Source organism: Oncorhynchus gorbuscha, linkage group LG04, assembly GCF_021184085.1.
Source record: "Oncorhynchus gorbuscha isolate QuinsamMale2020 ecotype Even-year linkage group LG04, OgorEven_v1.0, whole genome shotgun sequence".
NCBI classification, from domain to species: Eukaryota; Metazoa; Chordata; class Actinopteri; order Salmoniformes; family Salmonidae; genus Oncorhynchus; species Oncorhynchus gorbuscha.
Window position 1 is genome coordinate 52,402,308 of NC_060176.1, and position 17,663 is coordinate 52,419,970.

General features: G+C 42.3%; 1 protein-coding gene across 1 annotated transcript in view; it reads left to right on the forward strand.

The window, feature by feature from the left end:
* Positions 1-17,663, forward strand: part of LOC124034257 (coronin-1C-A) — a 54,215-nt gene that overhangs the window by 13,225 nt on the left and 23,327 nt on the right. Inside the window, exon 2 of the mRNA XM_046347188.1 lies at positions 6,861-7,060. Coding sequence (XP_046203144.1) covers positions 6,863-7,060 — 198 coding nt within the window. The 5' untranslated portion in view covers positions 6,861-6,862. The remainder of the gene's footprint in view (positions 1-6,860; positions 7,061-17,663) is intronic.

Genomic DNA, 17,663 nt, shown 5'->3' on the forward strand with positions numbered 1-17,663 from the left:
GAATAAGCATCATGTTATCCATACATGATAACCCTCCTCATAGCGTCGTCCTTGCTCTTCTCAGTCTCTTAGAACGCACACACTCAACGGGTTTGTTTTGTGTATGTTACGGTTAGACATGCTCTGGTGCCTTTGGTGACGTACTAAGTTTAAAAAATGTTTTAACCTTCAACTTTGGGCTGGATGTATCAATAGTTCATGCATGGCTAATCTATGAGCAGAATTACTGCCTTACCTCAATTAGCCACAAAATCCCTACTTTAAAGGCGACTGTTTTCTGGAAGCTTTGCAGCCCCCCCCCCCCTACATTTACCCTGACGTGGGCCAGCCCCCTAGCAATTTAGTTGAGTCAATGAGCTTCAGCCCCTCAACATTTGAGTGACAGATAATAAGAATCACACAGTGCCAGAGAGCGTGCAATGACGTGGTGCACACTTTTGGCTCGTGGGCTCTACTTTCAGAACTACTGGCTAAAAAGTATACAAAAGTGTCGGAAAGTATCTTTAACGTACTATTCCCTACAGGGGTGGCCTCGGCTGAGCCTTAAGCATGAGAACAGAGGGGATCAAGGGATGAACAGGAGAAGGTGCTTCTGTTTGGGTTGGTTATGACTCTGTGGACGAGGGATTGGACAAGAGGAAATGGTGGTTGATTTGTGAATGTTTCCACTGTTGGTTGCCCTGCTGCCAAGGTTCTTCCTTCCTTTAGCTCCAGCATGGGGGAGGCATACGTGAGCTGTGTGCCTGAATGCCTCTAGCATGTTGAGGCTGGTGATGGGAGGTTAAGTCTAACCTAACCTACACCAGGATCTGGGCTTGTATTCCACAAGGGTTATTATCAGTGGAGTAGTGTTGCATATCTGCCTGTCACTGTGTGCCACTCCCATCCACATAAATAACTGCCTGCCTGACAGACACCACCACATGCCCTTCTTCGGAAGACAATTCGAATGGGAATGGGTAGTAAAAGTGTGTGAATTGTAGATAGCCTGGTGCTGCCAGGCAGTCTTGCATCATATCAGCAGATCCGAGCTAGACTACACAGATCTGAAGTTCAGGGTGGTCAGTTAAGTGAGAGACTCATCCTCCGAAGGCTATTCAACTAAAACTACAAAGATGTAGAAGTTACAGATGTCCCGGAGAAGTGATTTGGCTCTATCGTGTCGGACCTAGTTTCTCCTCCCTTACCTGGTTGCCTCACCAACGCCGTATTTGATCTGTTGAAGTTAAGTCCGTGTTTAGTTGCCAAATCGGGTGTAGAGGTGATTTTAAATTGATGAATGTCAACGATGGCTTAATCTAATCAGCAACCAGGAGAACAGATCCACACTGCAGTATCACACCTGTCTGCAAGCAGTGGGTTTTGTTTTCTTTGCAGTCTGATGGAATGATGGCAGCATTCTCTTATCTGTTTCAAAAGGAACTGTAGGCCTAGTTAAAAACTAAGACAAAGTGGCCCAGTTACTTTTGCCTGGTAATAGGTTATCGTCACGCTTTTGGAGGCTACTGTTTATTGGAAGCTCATTTTTGACTTTTGAAAAGGTGTGTTTTCCAAAGCTCCCTCATCTGCTAACAGATTTATTTACTTGGTGAGAATTTCAGCTGAACCGTCTACATGAATCAGAACGTTGCCAATTTCTTATACAAATGCTTATTTTATGCCCATTGCACATTTACACTGAACAAAAATATAAATTCAAAAATGTCACTGAGTAACAGTTCATGTAAGGAATTCTGTCAATAGAAATCCATGAATTAGGTCCTCATCTATGGATTTTTCATGGGTGGCCAGGGGTGCAGCCACTGGGTGGCCAGGGGTGCAGCCACTGGGTGGCCAGGGGTGCAGCCACTGGGTGGCCAGGGGTGCAGCCACTGGGTGGCCAGGGGTGCAGCCACTGGGTGGCCAGGGGTGCAGCCACTGGGTGGCCAGGGGTGCAGCCACTGGGTGGCCAGGGGTGCAGCCACTGGGTGGCCAGGGGTGCAGCCACTGGGTGGCCAGGGGTGCAGCCACTGGGTGGCCAGGGGTGCAGCCACTGGGTGGCCAGGGGTGCAGCCAATCAGAATGAGTTTTTCCCCACAAACAGGCTTTAATACTGACAGAAATACTCCTTAGTGCACCCTTTTTGTGCCTATGAAAAATGTCTATCTTTTATTTCAGTTCATGAAACATGGGACCAACACTTTACATGTTGCGTTCATATGTTTGTTCAGTATATAAAACAGACTAGACAGCTAGGTACATACGCCTGTGGCTAAAACGCTGCCAACGGTAACTGGTATCGCAATTAGTGATGGGCTTTCCTAGTCTTTGGTGAGCCTTCGTTCACCTAAAAGAGCCGGCTAATTAGGATCCCAAATGGCTCCTCGTTCAAAATGCTTAAAATCAGTCTAGAACCAAGGAAAATGTGCTAATCTCTAATGTAAAGCCCCAAAAGTGGTCTACCATTAAATCAGATTGTGAAATCCACATTCAAATACATTTTTACTTGGATAAATTATTTGATCGCCTGCAAAAGTGTGGAGCAGAATGACGCACTCTCCCCGCTATTGATTTCTGCAAAGAGGATTCACGCTCTTTAGATTTGTTTTTATTTATCTGCAGGTAATTTGTTATTTTGAGCCACAAAAACACTAGTAGCTGTATGTAAATCAGGGAGCCAAATGTGAACGTCTCTTTCACCAATGTGATTCAATTCCCAACGTTCATTGAAAAGATCTGTTCAAAAATAACTGTTTATTCACGAACAAGACTCATTATTGAATATCTACTAGCATGTTACATGTGCAACAAGAAAAAAAATAACTCTAGACCACCTTTACTCCACACGCAGTAACGCGTGCAAAGCTCACCCTCCATTTAACAAATCTGACCATAATTCTATCCTCCTGATTTCTGCTTACAAGCAAAAACTAAAGCAGGGAATACCAGCGACTCGCTTAATACAGAAGTTGAAACTGCTTGTTGTCCGTGTGGGGAAAATCTTTTGTCTCTGTTGTTGAGGGGGAGGGTCTTGGTGTGGGTCTGGTCTCCTGGTTGCTGACTAGATTAATCCATCGTCATTCATCAATTTAAATCACCTCTACATGCAGAACTGCTTTCACTCAGCGACGGCCTGACGTTCTCCTGTAGAATTCTCTGATACAGAGCTGAATCGTTCCTTTCATTCAGACAAGTCATCCAGATCCTGAGGCAGCAAAGTGTCCCCAAACCATCACACTTCCTCCACTCCGATCCCAAATGAGATGTTGTGGCAGAACTTGCAACTAGAAGTTCATGCTTGAAAACCCACATGTCGCTAAGTGAGAACAGTTCTGCATGCAAGAGTGGGCCAAAATTCCTCCACAGCAATGTGAGACTGATCAACAACTACAGGAAGCATTTGGTTGTTGCAGCTAAAGGTGGCACAACCTGTTATTGAGCGTAAGGTAGGGCTGGGTGATATGGCCAAAATATCATATGGTATTTTTCAAATTTATGACGGTATTTGACGTTTGTTTTATGTTTTCTACATTTTCTTTGAGTAGTGCGTGACCCTATTCTACATTTTTTTTTCAATTGGTCTTTATCCATTCGGAATGTTTTATACTGTTCAATTCAACTTCAACCTAAAATAATTTCCTGCGTTTCCATTCATTTCTGCATTTCCTGCGCTCATTTGAGATAATTTCCACACTGCCACGATTTGGGCAAAAATACTATGCCTTTTAACCAAATGTTGCAATTGTGATTTTGATCAAAACACTTGGGTGAGCTTTTGGAATCATGGAAAGAGAATGTTTATTATAATGCTATTATTTAGAATATAAATAATAGTGGGCACTTTGAATACAGTGTTTGACATGACAACGAATGAAAATGCCATGGATGAGTTATTGTGACAGGGTAGGATCCAAAGTTATGTTCAGGGTTTTACATTTAAAACAATTCTCCTTTATTTAGCCAGGTAGGCTAGTTGAGAGCAAGTTTTCATTTACAACTGGGACCTGGCCAAGATAAAGTAAAGCAGTTCGACACATACAACAACATAGTTACACAAACAAACACTCAATAATACAGTAGAAAAAGTCTATATATACTGTGTGTAAATGAGGTAAGATTAGGGAGGTAAGGCAATTAATAGGCCATGGTGTGCAGAAGATGAATCTGCAAGTAGAGATAAATAAATACAGTATGGGGATGAGGTAGTTGGATGGGCTATTTACAAATGGGCTATGTACAGGTGCAGTGATCTGTGAGCTGCTCTGACAGCTGGTGCTTAAAGCTACTCACTGTAGTGAGTAATTTATTCAGTTCGTTCCAGTCATTGGCAGCAGAGAACAGGAAGGAAAGGCGGCCAAATTAAGTATTAGCTTTGGGGGCTGCTGGAGCGCGTGCAGCTATGGTGACCAGTGAGCTGAGATAAGGCGGGGCTTTACCTAGCGGAGACTTGTAGATGACCTGTAGCCAGTGGGTTTGGAGACGAGTATGAAGCAAGGGCCAGCCAACGAGAGCGTACAGGTCACAGTGGTGGGTAGTATATAGGGCTTTGGTGACAAAATGGATGGCACTGTAATAGACTGCATCCAGTTTGTTGAGTAGAGTGTTGGAGGCTATTTTGTAAATGACATGGCCGAAATTGAGGATCGTTAGGATGGTCAGTTTTACGAGGGTATGTTTGGCAGCATAAGTGAAGGATGCTTTGTTGAGAAGTCTGAAGCGGATACTAGATTTAATTTTGGATTGGAGATGCTTAATGTGAGTCTGGAAGGAGAGTTTACAGTCTAACCAGACACTTAGGTATTTGTAGTTGTCCACATATTCTATGTCAGAACCATCCAGAGTAGTGATGCTGGACTGGCGGGCAGGTGCGGGCAGCGATCGGTTGAAGAGCATGCATTTAGTTTTACTTGCATTTAAGAGCAGTTGGAGGCCATGGAATGGGAGTCGTATGGCATTGAAGATCGTCTGGAGGTTCGTTAAGTGTCCTAGGGGACCCTATAATCTTTGGCTACATTAAATCTTTATTCATATAGCCAACATTCATGCTTTGTCTATTCCTCTATGATTTTAGGAGATACTGTAGCACAAACGACATGTTGATTTAATCCTCCACCAATACTGGTATTAGCTAGCTATGTTTGCTCTTACTCAGTACTTTTATTAGCTAGTGTAGCTAGCCAGCTAACTAGTGATTAGCATTAGTGGCTAACACAATTTAGCTTAACTTGCTAAGAAAATACTAACTAGCTTTTTGCAAATGTAAGAAACCCAAACTAATATTGTATATTAACATCAAAGTGGAAACAACATCGTTGTCGTCAACATTGTTGCATGTGCTGTATTGACCATGCAGACTGAGTGTATCGTGGTCAAGCAACAACAAATGTGCTTCTTGAGTGAAGGGGTGGGTCTAGGTCTGTGGAGAGAGTGGAGATGGATGACTGAGTAAACTCTAAAAATGAATGTTACACACAGCGTATCACATTTAACAAACCGAACATTCAAATACCGTTATAGAAGGCAAGGTAAAAACCCAAACCAGTCCGTGCATAAATACTGGTGTATAGTAAAATACGGTATATCGCACAGCCCTAGTGTGACTGGGCAATTACTTTTTCACACAGGGATATTGGGTGTTGGTTAACTTTGTTAATTAAATAAAATAAATTGTATTTGTAAACTCATTCCCTTTATCTAATATTAGGTTTGGTTAAAGATCTGTTAACATTCAGTATCAAAAATAGAGAATCAGAAAGGGGGCCAACACTTTTTTTCACGACACTATCTGAGAGGTTGAAGATGCCCTTTAATCCCTGTCAAACCACGACTTCTCTCTTGGTTTTATTAGACTGTGATTACACTTTAACCTGTGTGGGTAAAGTTCACAGATTTAACGCCCAGCCCTACTCTCAGCGTTCTGCAAGTTGACCCTAATTATCTGGTTCCTCGTTGTCAGTGTATGAGGAAGTACACAACAGCCTATGTAGGCGTAGTTCTTGTATTTCTGGTGGTGGATCAAAGGAATGATACAGTTAGGCTCATTGCTCAACTCTAAATAATTTCCCACGCTGGCTCGTGTCTGCTGAATGTCAGCCTGGTCGTATGACAGAGGAATGGGGAAGGAGTGTTAGTCTCATCTGCCACATGGTTCCTCTGTCTGTACTGTAATGCTGCTGGAGAACCTTACATTAGTTTGCATCCCAAATTGCACCCTATTCTCTATATAGTGCACCACTTTTGACCAGGGCCCATAGAGAATAGTAATGATGGGGATGGGATCAATACGGTTACATATCGGAATATTTTTTGACTATATATCGTATCTATCGTTTTGACATAAATTATTTTTGCGCTAGTTGGCTGTACCTGCACCCAAACTCCAGTATTATTCCTTCATAGCTTGTTCTCCAACTTCTTTTTAAATAGGGAGTCAATTTGTTTTCAGCACTTTTTTAAATTTTCCATGACTGATCAAAAAGGTGTTCCCCTTTGTCCCTCTGCAGTATATGATGAGCATTATATGATGAGCAGTATGTTTGGAATATGGAATCTTAATAAAATTACAGTATAGAATCGCAATACATTGTATCGTGATTGTATCTGGAGGTCCCTGGCAATTGCCATCCCTAGAGATTAGGGTGCAGATTGGGATGCATACGAGGCTGAGCCTCATATCTGGGAGGGGAAAGGGTACAGGGCTCAGAGTAACCAGGGGAGAGAATTTCCATTTCATGTGATTTTAGATTTTATAGGCCTAGATTCTTATTCTAAAATCATTTGCTTGGTTTCGTCTTTTATATCCTTGACCGTGAACACTTTGAAACTAAACCCCAAATTTCTCTCCACCCCCCTCCCCCCACCCCCTTCCTTCCACTGCCCAGATATGTTCAGGCGAGTTGTGCGAGCGAGCAAATTCCGTCATGTCTTCGGCCAGGCGCTGAAGAATGACCAGTGCTACGACGACATCAGAGTATCGAGGGTCACATGGGACAGCTCGTTCTGCGCCGTCAACCCCAAGTTTATCGCTATCATCATAGAGGCCAGCGGAGGCGGGGCCTTCCTGGTCCTCCCTCTTCACAAGGTGAGTCTGGGGTTATTGACTATAAACACTGCATTGTGTGGATCTGTCAGTGGGTTTCACAAGGAAACCTATGTCAAGCGACAGAGGGTTTCTACATTCATATGGGCATGTGCACTTTCTGCCTGAACAGATTTGGTCTGTGGCCTAGTTTGACTGATCCTCACTGTCTGTGGCTTTGAAACATACTTCAACCCTGCTCCATCCCACACACTTTGGCCTGGGCCAGGCTTTCAACGCCCCCTGGGTATTCAACATGCCCTTTCTGCAGGGAACAACCAGGCCTGTCACACACAGCACAATTTACTGCTGACATACTCGCACACACCCAGGGGAAATCACACTTTGGCCACCTACAAATTCCAACATTGCAGTTTAAAAACACAACGTTTTGTGTGTGTTCATATTTTCCTTAATCATTCATGAGGATGAAGTAACAGCGTCACGGAGGCATGTTTCAGGCTGTGGTTGAGGACAGACAAGACGCGGGGAAGATTTCTCTGCTGCGTGACTGTAGTCTCTGGTGGCCTGGCTGAGTGGGTGAGATGAAGATGGATTTTGACAGGCTGGGTTGCTAAGCAGTGCAGGCTGTGCAGTACCTACTTGTGGTGGTCAGTGGAGAGAGACTGCAGACTGACTGGCCCAGATGTGGGAGACTGACACTTTGGTACAAAACTCTATATTCTGGGGAAGATCCTATAGAGCCCTTTCTGTGTTTGCAAACATTGCCGCACGAGGGGGATGCGTGCAAGTTGGTGGCAGAACACAGGGGAGTTCTTGTAGAACGCCAGCAAAAAACAGCCTCTGTACATGTTGCTTATGAGTGCGTTTCCAACTACTGTTGTATTATAATTGGATTTTAAGGCTCGTATGAATGTCCTGCTTAATATAATGTTTGTCATCGTAAACCAACTGCATTATACTTGTGGGGCGTTAGGTTGCCTAGTGTTTAGAGCGTTGGTCTAGTAACCGAAAGGTTGCAAGTTCGAATCTCCGAGCTTCCATGGTAAAAATCTGTCGTTCTGCCCCTGAACAGGGCAGTTAACCCACTGTTCCTAGGCCATCATTGAAAATATATATTTTTTCTCAACTTAAGGTATAGGGGGCAGCATTTTCACTTTTGGAAAAATAGCGTGCCCAATTTCAACTTCCTGATACTCATACCAAGAATATAAGATATGCATATTATTAGTAGATTTGCATAGAAAACACTCTTGACATTTCTAAAGTGGTTTGAATCATGTCTGTGAGTATAACAGAACTTATGTAGCAGGCAAAATCCTGAGGACTAACCGTTCAGAATTTATTTATTTTGAGGTTTCTGTCTGTTCAGTGAGTTCTCATTGGGAAACGATATTTCTTAGGCACTTGTTTTCAGTTCCTACCGCTTCCACTGGATGTCACCAGGCCTTGGAATTTGGTTGAGGTTATTCATTTGTGCAATGAAGAAGTACGTCCATCTAGGAACTGGGTAACACTTGAGTGCCGAAGACTTGAAAAGTAGCTTGGTTTGTTGTCTTCCTGTATTGAACACAGATAGACCCGTCTTCAATTTGATCGATTATTAACGTTTAAATTACCTAAAGTTGTATTACAAAAGTAGTTTGAAATGTTTTGGCAATGTTTACAGGCAACTTTTGAGATATTTTGTAGTGACGTTGTGCAAATTGGAAGCTGTTTTTTTCTGGATCAAGCGCGCCAAATAAATGGACATTTTGGATATATATGGACGGAATTAATCGAACAAAAGGACCAATTGTGATGTTTATGGGACACTCATATTGGAGTGCCAACAAAAGAAGCTCGTCAAAGGTAAGGCATGTTTTATATTTTATTTCTGCGTTTTGTGTAGCGCCTGCAGGTTTGAAATATAATACTCTTTGTTTACTGTTGTGCTATCATCAGATAATAGCTTCTTATGCTTTCGCCGAAAAGCCTTTTTAAAATCTGACATGTTGGCTGGATTCACAACGAGTGTAGCTTTAATTTAGTATCTTACATGTGTGATTTAATGAGTTAGATTTTTATATCATTTTATTTGAATTTGCCGCGCTGCATTTTCCCTGGCTTTTGGCCAAGTGGGACGCAAGCGTCCCCTATACATTAAGAAGTTTTTAACTGACTTGACTAGTTAGATAAATACATGAATAAAAATACACTTCAACCAGTAAAATGGCTCTTTGGCTAGCTTTTGCTACAGCCTATGTCAGCGAGCATTAGCATTCTAGCTAACAACTGCTGCAGCCATAATTTATTTTGCGAAGATAACAAGCAAACTATAATCTTAGACTGTTCAAGCAAGAATCAGAACATCATTGTGAGCGCATTAGACCCCAAGAAGTGATTTTGTTTTAGAGGTAATAATGTAAATCTAGGACGCAGATGGCTTTCTTTCTGCAACCAAGAGTCGTGCGTGACGTAAGTGTGTCGTGTTCTGGAAAGGGTCTATTAGTGCTGTCTTTGTATCAACTCATTTTCTTAATAGTAACTTGTTTTTTTTTTTTTCAACTCTTCTACATTTTGAACAGAAAGAAGCCCCTGTCAGCCCAGAGGCAGTTCAGCTTTAATGACGGGACTCTAAATGACCCATTCTTAAAATATTCACAGTTCATCCTCAAATGTCATTTATCGTCTTCCCTCAGGGTGGGACAAAACAGTACCGTAGAATGCTGTAGCAGCTATCATCCACCTTTTTGTTCGTTGTGCCTGTTGGCCTTCTCCTACGTCCTCAGTGGCGGGATGACACGTGTTAGTGTCGATGAAGTAAGAGGATCATATTACTTAAGGGGTGTTAGGGTATGTTCAGAGGAAAGCATCCAAACTGGGGTCAGATATTTGATACAAGCAGGATGAGGAAGAGATGACGTCTGAGACATGGACACAATATGAATGCGAACATGGGAGGACAGGGCGAGAAGTGTTACAGTGCCTTTGGAAGCTAGGGTACACCACATGGACAGCAAAGGCTATTCGGACGAGCTTTTGCTTTCAGCTTTGCCCTTTTGTAGCAGCAAGGTGGTTTTCCAGTGAAAATGTCTATTTTGCATACAGTGAATAAACATTTGCATTTCAGATTTCGTTACAGGGAGAACAATGTTAGTGTCTGTACCACTGGGATGATTGTCAGCTCTCCCTGAGTTGAGGGTTAGGAAACCTCACTTAGGCTGGCTGGCTCTCTCATTTATCATAGTGTTGTGTACAACACAAACTGAACCAAAGGCCTCTGGGGACGGAACCTCCCTGTTCTGCTCACCTCCATATAAGGGTCCTTGAAGAGCTCAGACCACTTGGGTCAGACACTCGTTGAACCCAACGGGGGGTAGGGGGGGGGGGACTTTGGTCTGGAATGTCCCTCTGTAACCCCATTAGGTATTATTACATTGTCATTAGTGTTCAGGAGTCTGGTTGCACCAGACATACGCCCACCCACATAAACATTAGAGGTCGACCGATTATGATTTTTCAACGCCGATACATATTATTGGAGGACCAAAAAAAAGCAGTTTTTATTATTTTTTATAATAATAAAATAAATTGTAATAATGACAATTACAACAATACTGAATGAACACTAATTTTAATACATCAATAAAATCAATTTAGCCTCAAATAAATAATGAAACATGTTCAATTTGGTTTAAATAATGCAAAAACAAAGTGTTGGAGAAAAGTAAAAGTGCAATATGTGCCATGTAAGAAAGCTAACGTTTCAGGTCCTTGCTTAGAACATGAGAACATGTGAAAGCTGGTGGTTCCTTTTTAACATGAGTCTTCAATATTCCCAGGTAAGAAGTTTTAGGTTGTAGTTATTATAGGAACTATAGGACTATTTCTCTCTATACCATTTGTATTTCATATACCTTTGACTATTGGATGTTCTTATAGACACTTTGATATTGCCAGTGGAACAGTATAGCTTCCATTCCTCTCCTCGCTCCTACCTGGGCTCGAACCAGGAACACAACGACATCAGCCACCATCGAAGCAGCTTTACCCATCGCTCCACAAAAGCCGCGGCCCTTGCAGAGCAAGGAGAACAACCACTGCAAGTCTGAGCGAGTGACGTTTGAAACGCTATTAGCGCGCACCCCGCTAACTAGCTAGCCATTTCACATCGGTTACACTAGCCTAATCTCGGAAGTTGATGGGCTTGAAGTCACAAACAGCGCTGTGCTTGTGAAGAGCTGCTGGCAGAACGCACGAAAATGCTGTTTGAATGAATGTCGATGAACATGCTGCTGCCTACCATTGCTCAGTCAGACAGCTCTATCAAATCATAGACTTAATTATAACATAACACTCAGAAATACGAGCCTTGGGTCATTTATATGGTAGAATCCGGAAACTATTATCTCGAAAACAAGACGTTTATTCTTTCAGTGAAATACGGAACCGTTCCTTATTTTATCTAACGGGTGGCATCCATAAGTCTAAATATTCCTGTAACATTGCACAACCTTCAATGTTATGTTATAATTATGTAAAATTCTGGCAAATTAGGCAGCCCAAACTGTTGCATGTACACCGACTCTGCGTGCAATGAACGCAAGAGAAGTGACACAATTTCACCTGGTTAATATTGCCTGCTAACCTGGATATATTTTTGCTAAATATGCAGGTTTAAAAATATATACTTCTGTGTATTGATTTTAAGAAAGGCATTGATGTTTATGGTTAGTTACACTTTGGAGCAACGATAAGCACCGCATCGATTATATGCAACGCAGGACACACTAGGTTAACTAGTATTATCATGTGTAGTTAACTAGTGATTATTATTTTGTCTTTTATAAGAAGTTTAATGCTAGCTAGCAACTTACCTTGGCTTACTGCATTCGTGTAACAGGCATGCTCCTCGTGGAGTGCAATGTAATCAGGTGGTTAGAGCGTTGGACTAGTTAACTGTAAGGTTGCAAGATTGAATCCCCCGAGCTGACAGGGTGAAAATCTGTCGTTCTGCCCCTGAACGAGGCAGTTAACCAACCGTTCCTCGGCCGCCATTGAAAATAAGAACGTGTTCTTAACTGACTTGCCTAGTTAAATAAAGATTAAATAAATTGGCCAAATCGGTGTCCAAAAATACAGATTTCCGATTGTTATGAAAACTTGAAATCGGGCCTAATTAATCGGCCATTCCGATTAATCGGTCGACATATAAATAAACGTATGCGCACACCCACATAAACATGCGCACAAACACACTGCTTGGTGGTGTTACTATTTTTCTGGTCCAGCAGTGCCCCAGTGTCAGCCAGCCAGGGCTTGATATACCCTGTGTGACATACAGTAAGTGATTTTATTTTTGTTGTCTGTCTGATGTTGACAGGTCTGTGAGCAGGGCAGTGGGCCTTGTCATCTGACTCTGGCTTTGACACAGCTTTACAATCCAGCTTCCACCTGCCTGCCTGTCCCACTCCCAGGTCCCAGATCAGCTTCTGAAGTAGTGGTTTCCCTTTTGTGCAGCGATGGGTAACGATGCTTCGTGGGAGGCAGTTTGTGTTGAGGGTCCCTGGTTCGAGGCCAGGTTTGTGTGTGTGTGTGTGTGTGTGTGTGTGTGTGTGTATATGCGTGCGCGTATACGTATATACGCGTGCGTGTATATATTTTTGACATTTAGTTAACTAGGCAAGTCGGTTAATTAACTTCTCTAGGGTAGGGTGAAGCATTTGGAATTTTGGATGAAATGCCTGCCCAAATTAAACTGCCTGCTACTCAGGCCCAGAAGATGGGATATGCATATAATTGGTAGATTTGGATAAACAATAAAGTTTCAAAACTGTTAAAATAATGTCTGAGTATAACAGAACTGATTTGGCAGTTTTTTTGTATTTTTCTATTCAATGCCATTACAGTATCCATTGGCTTAGGATTCAAATTGCAGTTCCTATGGCTTCCACTAGATGTCAAGTCTTTAGAAATTGTTTGAGGCTTGTAATTCTGAAAAATGAGGGAGTAAGAGCAGTCTGAATGAGTGGACCCTGCAGTGTCAGAGCTTTTTCATGCGCACGACCGAGAGTACTTTTCTTGTTTACCTTTTATATTGACGACGTTATTGTCCGGTTGAAATATTATCGATTTATTTAGGCTAAAAACCACCTGAGGATTGAATTAAATGTCGTTTGACATGTTTCTATGAACTTTACGGATACATTTCTGATTTTTTGTCTGCCTTTTGTGACTGCGTTTGAGCCTGTGGATTACTGAAGAAAACTGAGGTTTTTGGCTATAAAGAGACTTTATCAAACAAAAGGAACATTTATTGAGTAAATTTATATTTTCTGAGTGCAACCATATGAAGATCATCAAAGGTAAGTGATTAATTTTATCTCTATTTCTGACTTGTGTAACTCTTCTACTTGGCTGGTTACAGTTTGTAATGATTTGTCTGCTGGGCGATGTTCTCAAATAATCTTAAGGTATTCTTTGCCGTAAAGCATTTTTTGAAATCTGACAGTGGTTGGATTCACAAGAAGTTAATATTTAAACCTATGTAAAATACTTTTATGTTTTCTGAATTTTTATAATGAGTAATTTTTATAATGAGAATTTCTTAACCCTAGTGAGGTTAAGAACAAATTCTTATTTCCAGTGGCGGCCTAGGAACAGTGGGTTAAATGCTTTGTTCGGGGGCAGAATGACAGATTTTCACCTTGTCAGCTCGGGGATTCGATCTTCCACCCTCTCGGTTACTATTCAAACGCCCCAGTTGGGGCGAGGAGAGGGACGGAAGTAACACTGTTACAGCTGCATGGACTAATCTCCTTGGAATCTTGTGGGAGATGTTCTTTTAATGTCCTATCAACAGGCCATGCGCTGAAACTCTAAGTAAGAAGAGTTAATATTGTTTCAAATTGCCATTTTGTGTTAAATATTTGGCTTGTGGCTTTTGTTTCCACAACATGTCAAAATGAAACGGGACAGTAATCTTTTAGAGAAAGGACGGGTCCATCTGGCTGCTATCTCCATATAAGCTTAGAGAACACGCATCTCTATAGCAGTGTGGAAAATGTTACTCTGCCAACAGAGAAGTTAGACTGCATTAATATAAACACTGCAGTTTCAGGGTTGTAAATGGCTTTTTGACTGGGACAAAACCCCTACACACCATGATGTTCAGAGGTAGCCTGTTACTTCTCAGCCTCATAGCAGGGTTCAGATCAATTTGTCTACGTATATCTGTCCGACACAAACACTGCCTTCTCTGCTCTTTTGCTGGGTCACACACACGTACTCACACTAGCCCATGTGACAGTGCATCTGGCTGGCTGGCCCATCTGCCCATGCTGTGCTGTTCCCAGTCTGTGTGGGCAGCCAGCTGCTCTCGGCCTTTGTCCCAGGCCTACTCCCAGCCAGGCCCATTTGGCCGGGGGGTCCAACCCCCAGAGTATGACCCTTCTGAAATGCACTTTGTGGCTCTTCATATGTTCTACCTCCCCATCCACATCCAGTATTGTTGGTGGTAAGTCAGAAGAACCACAGCAACCCTCCAAATAACTTTAGGTTTGACTAATGGGCTTTTAGATTCACACCCAGTACTTTCCTGGCACTTTGCCTATTGTCTTAAGTGTGAGTGTGCTCGGACACGTTGGCCTGTGCTTGAGCTTGTGGAGCGATGCTGTGTGTGAGGCCCGACGGTGATGGGGTTTGGCCTGTGACTTGGGCTGGGTCTGCAGTCTGTGTTTCTGTCTTGTGGTTCTGTGTGTAGGAGGGGGATCCTGTGGCAGGCCAGGTTGACATAGCACCTCCTTGTTGCTCCCTGCCTCTTTGGCTGCATTGTCTCCTGTCAGGACAGAGGGGTGTACGTGTCTGACTAAACGCATGTGGTCTTCAACCCTCATGCTTTCAATCTCATCCTTTCTGCCTCTGCGCCTGACGCTCTGTCATTTATTCCCTCATTTCCATGTGGAGGAAGCAGTGGGCGACTGAATGCTGTAGGAACTGTGCAGCGAGACATTCCTGCTTACTCCTCTCAATCTGCTGGGCCCTACTCTGGAGGAGAGGGGATATATCTCAATGAACCACAAGTTCTGATTTATATTCCCAATCCTTGGAATCCCTCATTTTGATTCAGTCAAGCAGGAACTTGTTGAATTATTTTCCAAGTACAGTGTACTTGTGTTAAAAGACAGCTATTCAGACGTATTGAGGCAATAGGTTTAATCTGTCCATTCTGGTGATCTTTTGGGCTAAAACTACAATATGGGCTCATGTTCTAAACCAGTGGTTCAAACACTCATATTGGACCATGTTCTGTTTGGACCAATCCTCAATCTTTTAGTATCAGAAATCCCTGGGTGTGTGGACTGTGCTTGCACAAATAAGTACTTTTTCACACACACACACACACACACACACACACACACACACACACACACACACACACACACACACACACACACACACACACACACACACACACACACACACACACCCTAAGTCTTACACATGCAAAGGGTGGTATTATAAGGGTCTGCTGCTCAATCTTTATTCCAGGATCCATATTCTGCTACTGCTGTCACCACTGCTGCCGCTGTCCTGCTGACTGCAGATTTAACCATATATGGCCATTCACTGCTCCCCGCCTGACGGCCTTCCAGGACCATTTCCTCCCTGCCTTTCAATTGGCTGCTAGCATTGCCAGTTCTCTGTGATTTCAGGGATAGTCTGGAGAGGTAAGGGGGGCCTAGATGAGAGATTCTTGAATCAAGTGGTGTCTCATTGCCATGTTCTTCAGGGACACTATTAGCGTCATTGGTTTTCTAATCAAAGGTTTAGGACTATGCTTGATGGTGGAAATTTGTATTTGTAAGAGTTTCTGAATTGAATGACAGTTAAAAACATATATTTTTTGAACTCCCAGTTTTTAACGCACTGAAATGGGAAGTCAGAGATTTCAGAGTTCCCAGTTGTTTTGAATATGGCATTAGTCTCAGCGGTGAGAGCAGCAGGGTCTGTCTCTCACGGTCCATGCTCTCTCCTTTCCTCCGGTGAGACAGACCAGAACGAGGGGACACAGTCTTCCACCTGATGGTGGAACTCAAGTAGCGTCTGCCTCGGACACAATTCCACATTGTTCCTTTGACCAAATACTCCTCGATCTTAAAATAGGCAGAACAAGCTGCTAATATTAAAAACAAAGGGCTATCGATACACTTGGCTACTCATTCATTGCAAGTAGAGAAGCGTGTTATATTTTGTAGTAGTGTTGAATAAAAACCGTGACCATGCTGAATATAACATGGACATGAACTCACTCGTAAAAACAGTGACCATGCTGAATATAACATGAACTCACTCATAAAAACAGCTCTTAGCTGTATTTTTTTTTTAGTCTTTCTCTGGTCATGGGTTTAAAAATTAAATCTCACGGAGGCCAGTATCAAATTTTGCTGAGGCCAGGGTCGTGGAAACTGTCGGTAGGCTCTGTGATTTTGAGCTATCCAATTGGCCAGTGCAGTAGGCGCTCTCGATTTAGCCACATCTCCCGTCCACCGTGTAGGCAGAGTTGGTCTTTTCAGACAAATTTAACTTAAGGCTGAGATCCCGTTAACGGGATCGATATGACAACAGCCAGTGAAAGTGCAGGGCGCCAAATTCAAACCTCTCATATTTTAAATTCCTCAAACATACAAGTATTATACACCATTTTAAATAAACTTTCTGTTAGTCCCACCACAGTGTCCGATTTCAAAAAGGCTTTACGACGAAGCACATTATTGTTAGGTCAGTACCTAGTCACAGAAAAACACAGCCATTTTTCCAGCCAAAGAGAGGAGTCACAAAAAGCAGAAATTGAGATAAAATTAATCACTAACCTTTGATCTTCATCAGATGACACTCATAGGACTTCATGTTACACAATACATGTATGTTTTGTTCGATAAAGGTAATATTTATATTTCTAACCAAAAATCTATTACATTCAGTAATGTTTTGCTTCCAAAACATCCAGTGATTTTGCAGAGAGCCACATAAATTTACAGAAATACTCATAATAAACATTCATAAAAGATACAAGAGTTACGCATGGAACTTTAGATAAACTTCTCCTTAATGCAACTGCTGTATCAGATTTCAAAAAAGCTTTACCGAAAAAGCTCACCATGCTATAATCTGAGTACAGCGCTCAGAGACCAAAACAAGCCATACAGATATCCGCCATGTTGTGGAGTCAACAGAAGTCAGAAATATCATTATAAATATTCACTTCACTTTGATCTTCATCAGAATGCACTCTCAGGAATCCCAGTTCCTCAATAAATGTTTGTTTTGTTCGATACAGTCCATTTATGTCCAAATACCTCCTTTTTGTTCGCGCCTTTAGTTCACAAATCCAAATTCACGACGCACAGGCCAGACAAAGTCAAATTTCATTACAGTTCGTAGAAACATGTCAAACGATGTATAGAATCAATCTTTGGGATGTTTTTAACTAATCTTCAATAATGTTTCAACCGGAGATTTCTTTTGTCTTTAGAAATGCAATGGAACGCAGCTACCTCTGACGGGAACGCTTCTGAATGAGCACTCTACCAGACCTCTTACTAATTCAGCTCTAATTCTCTCCTTCACAGTAGAAGCCTCAAGGTTCTGAAGACTGCACTTC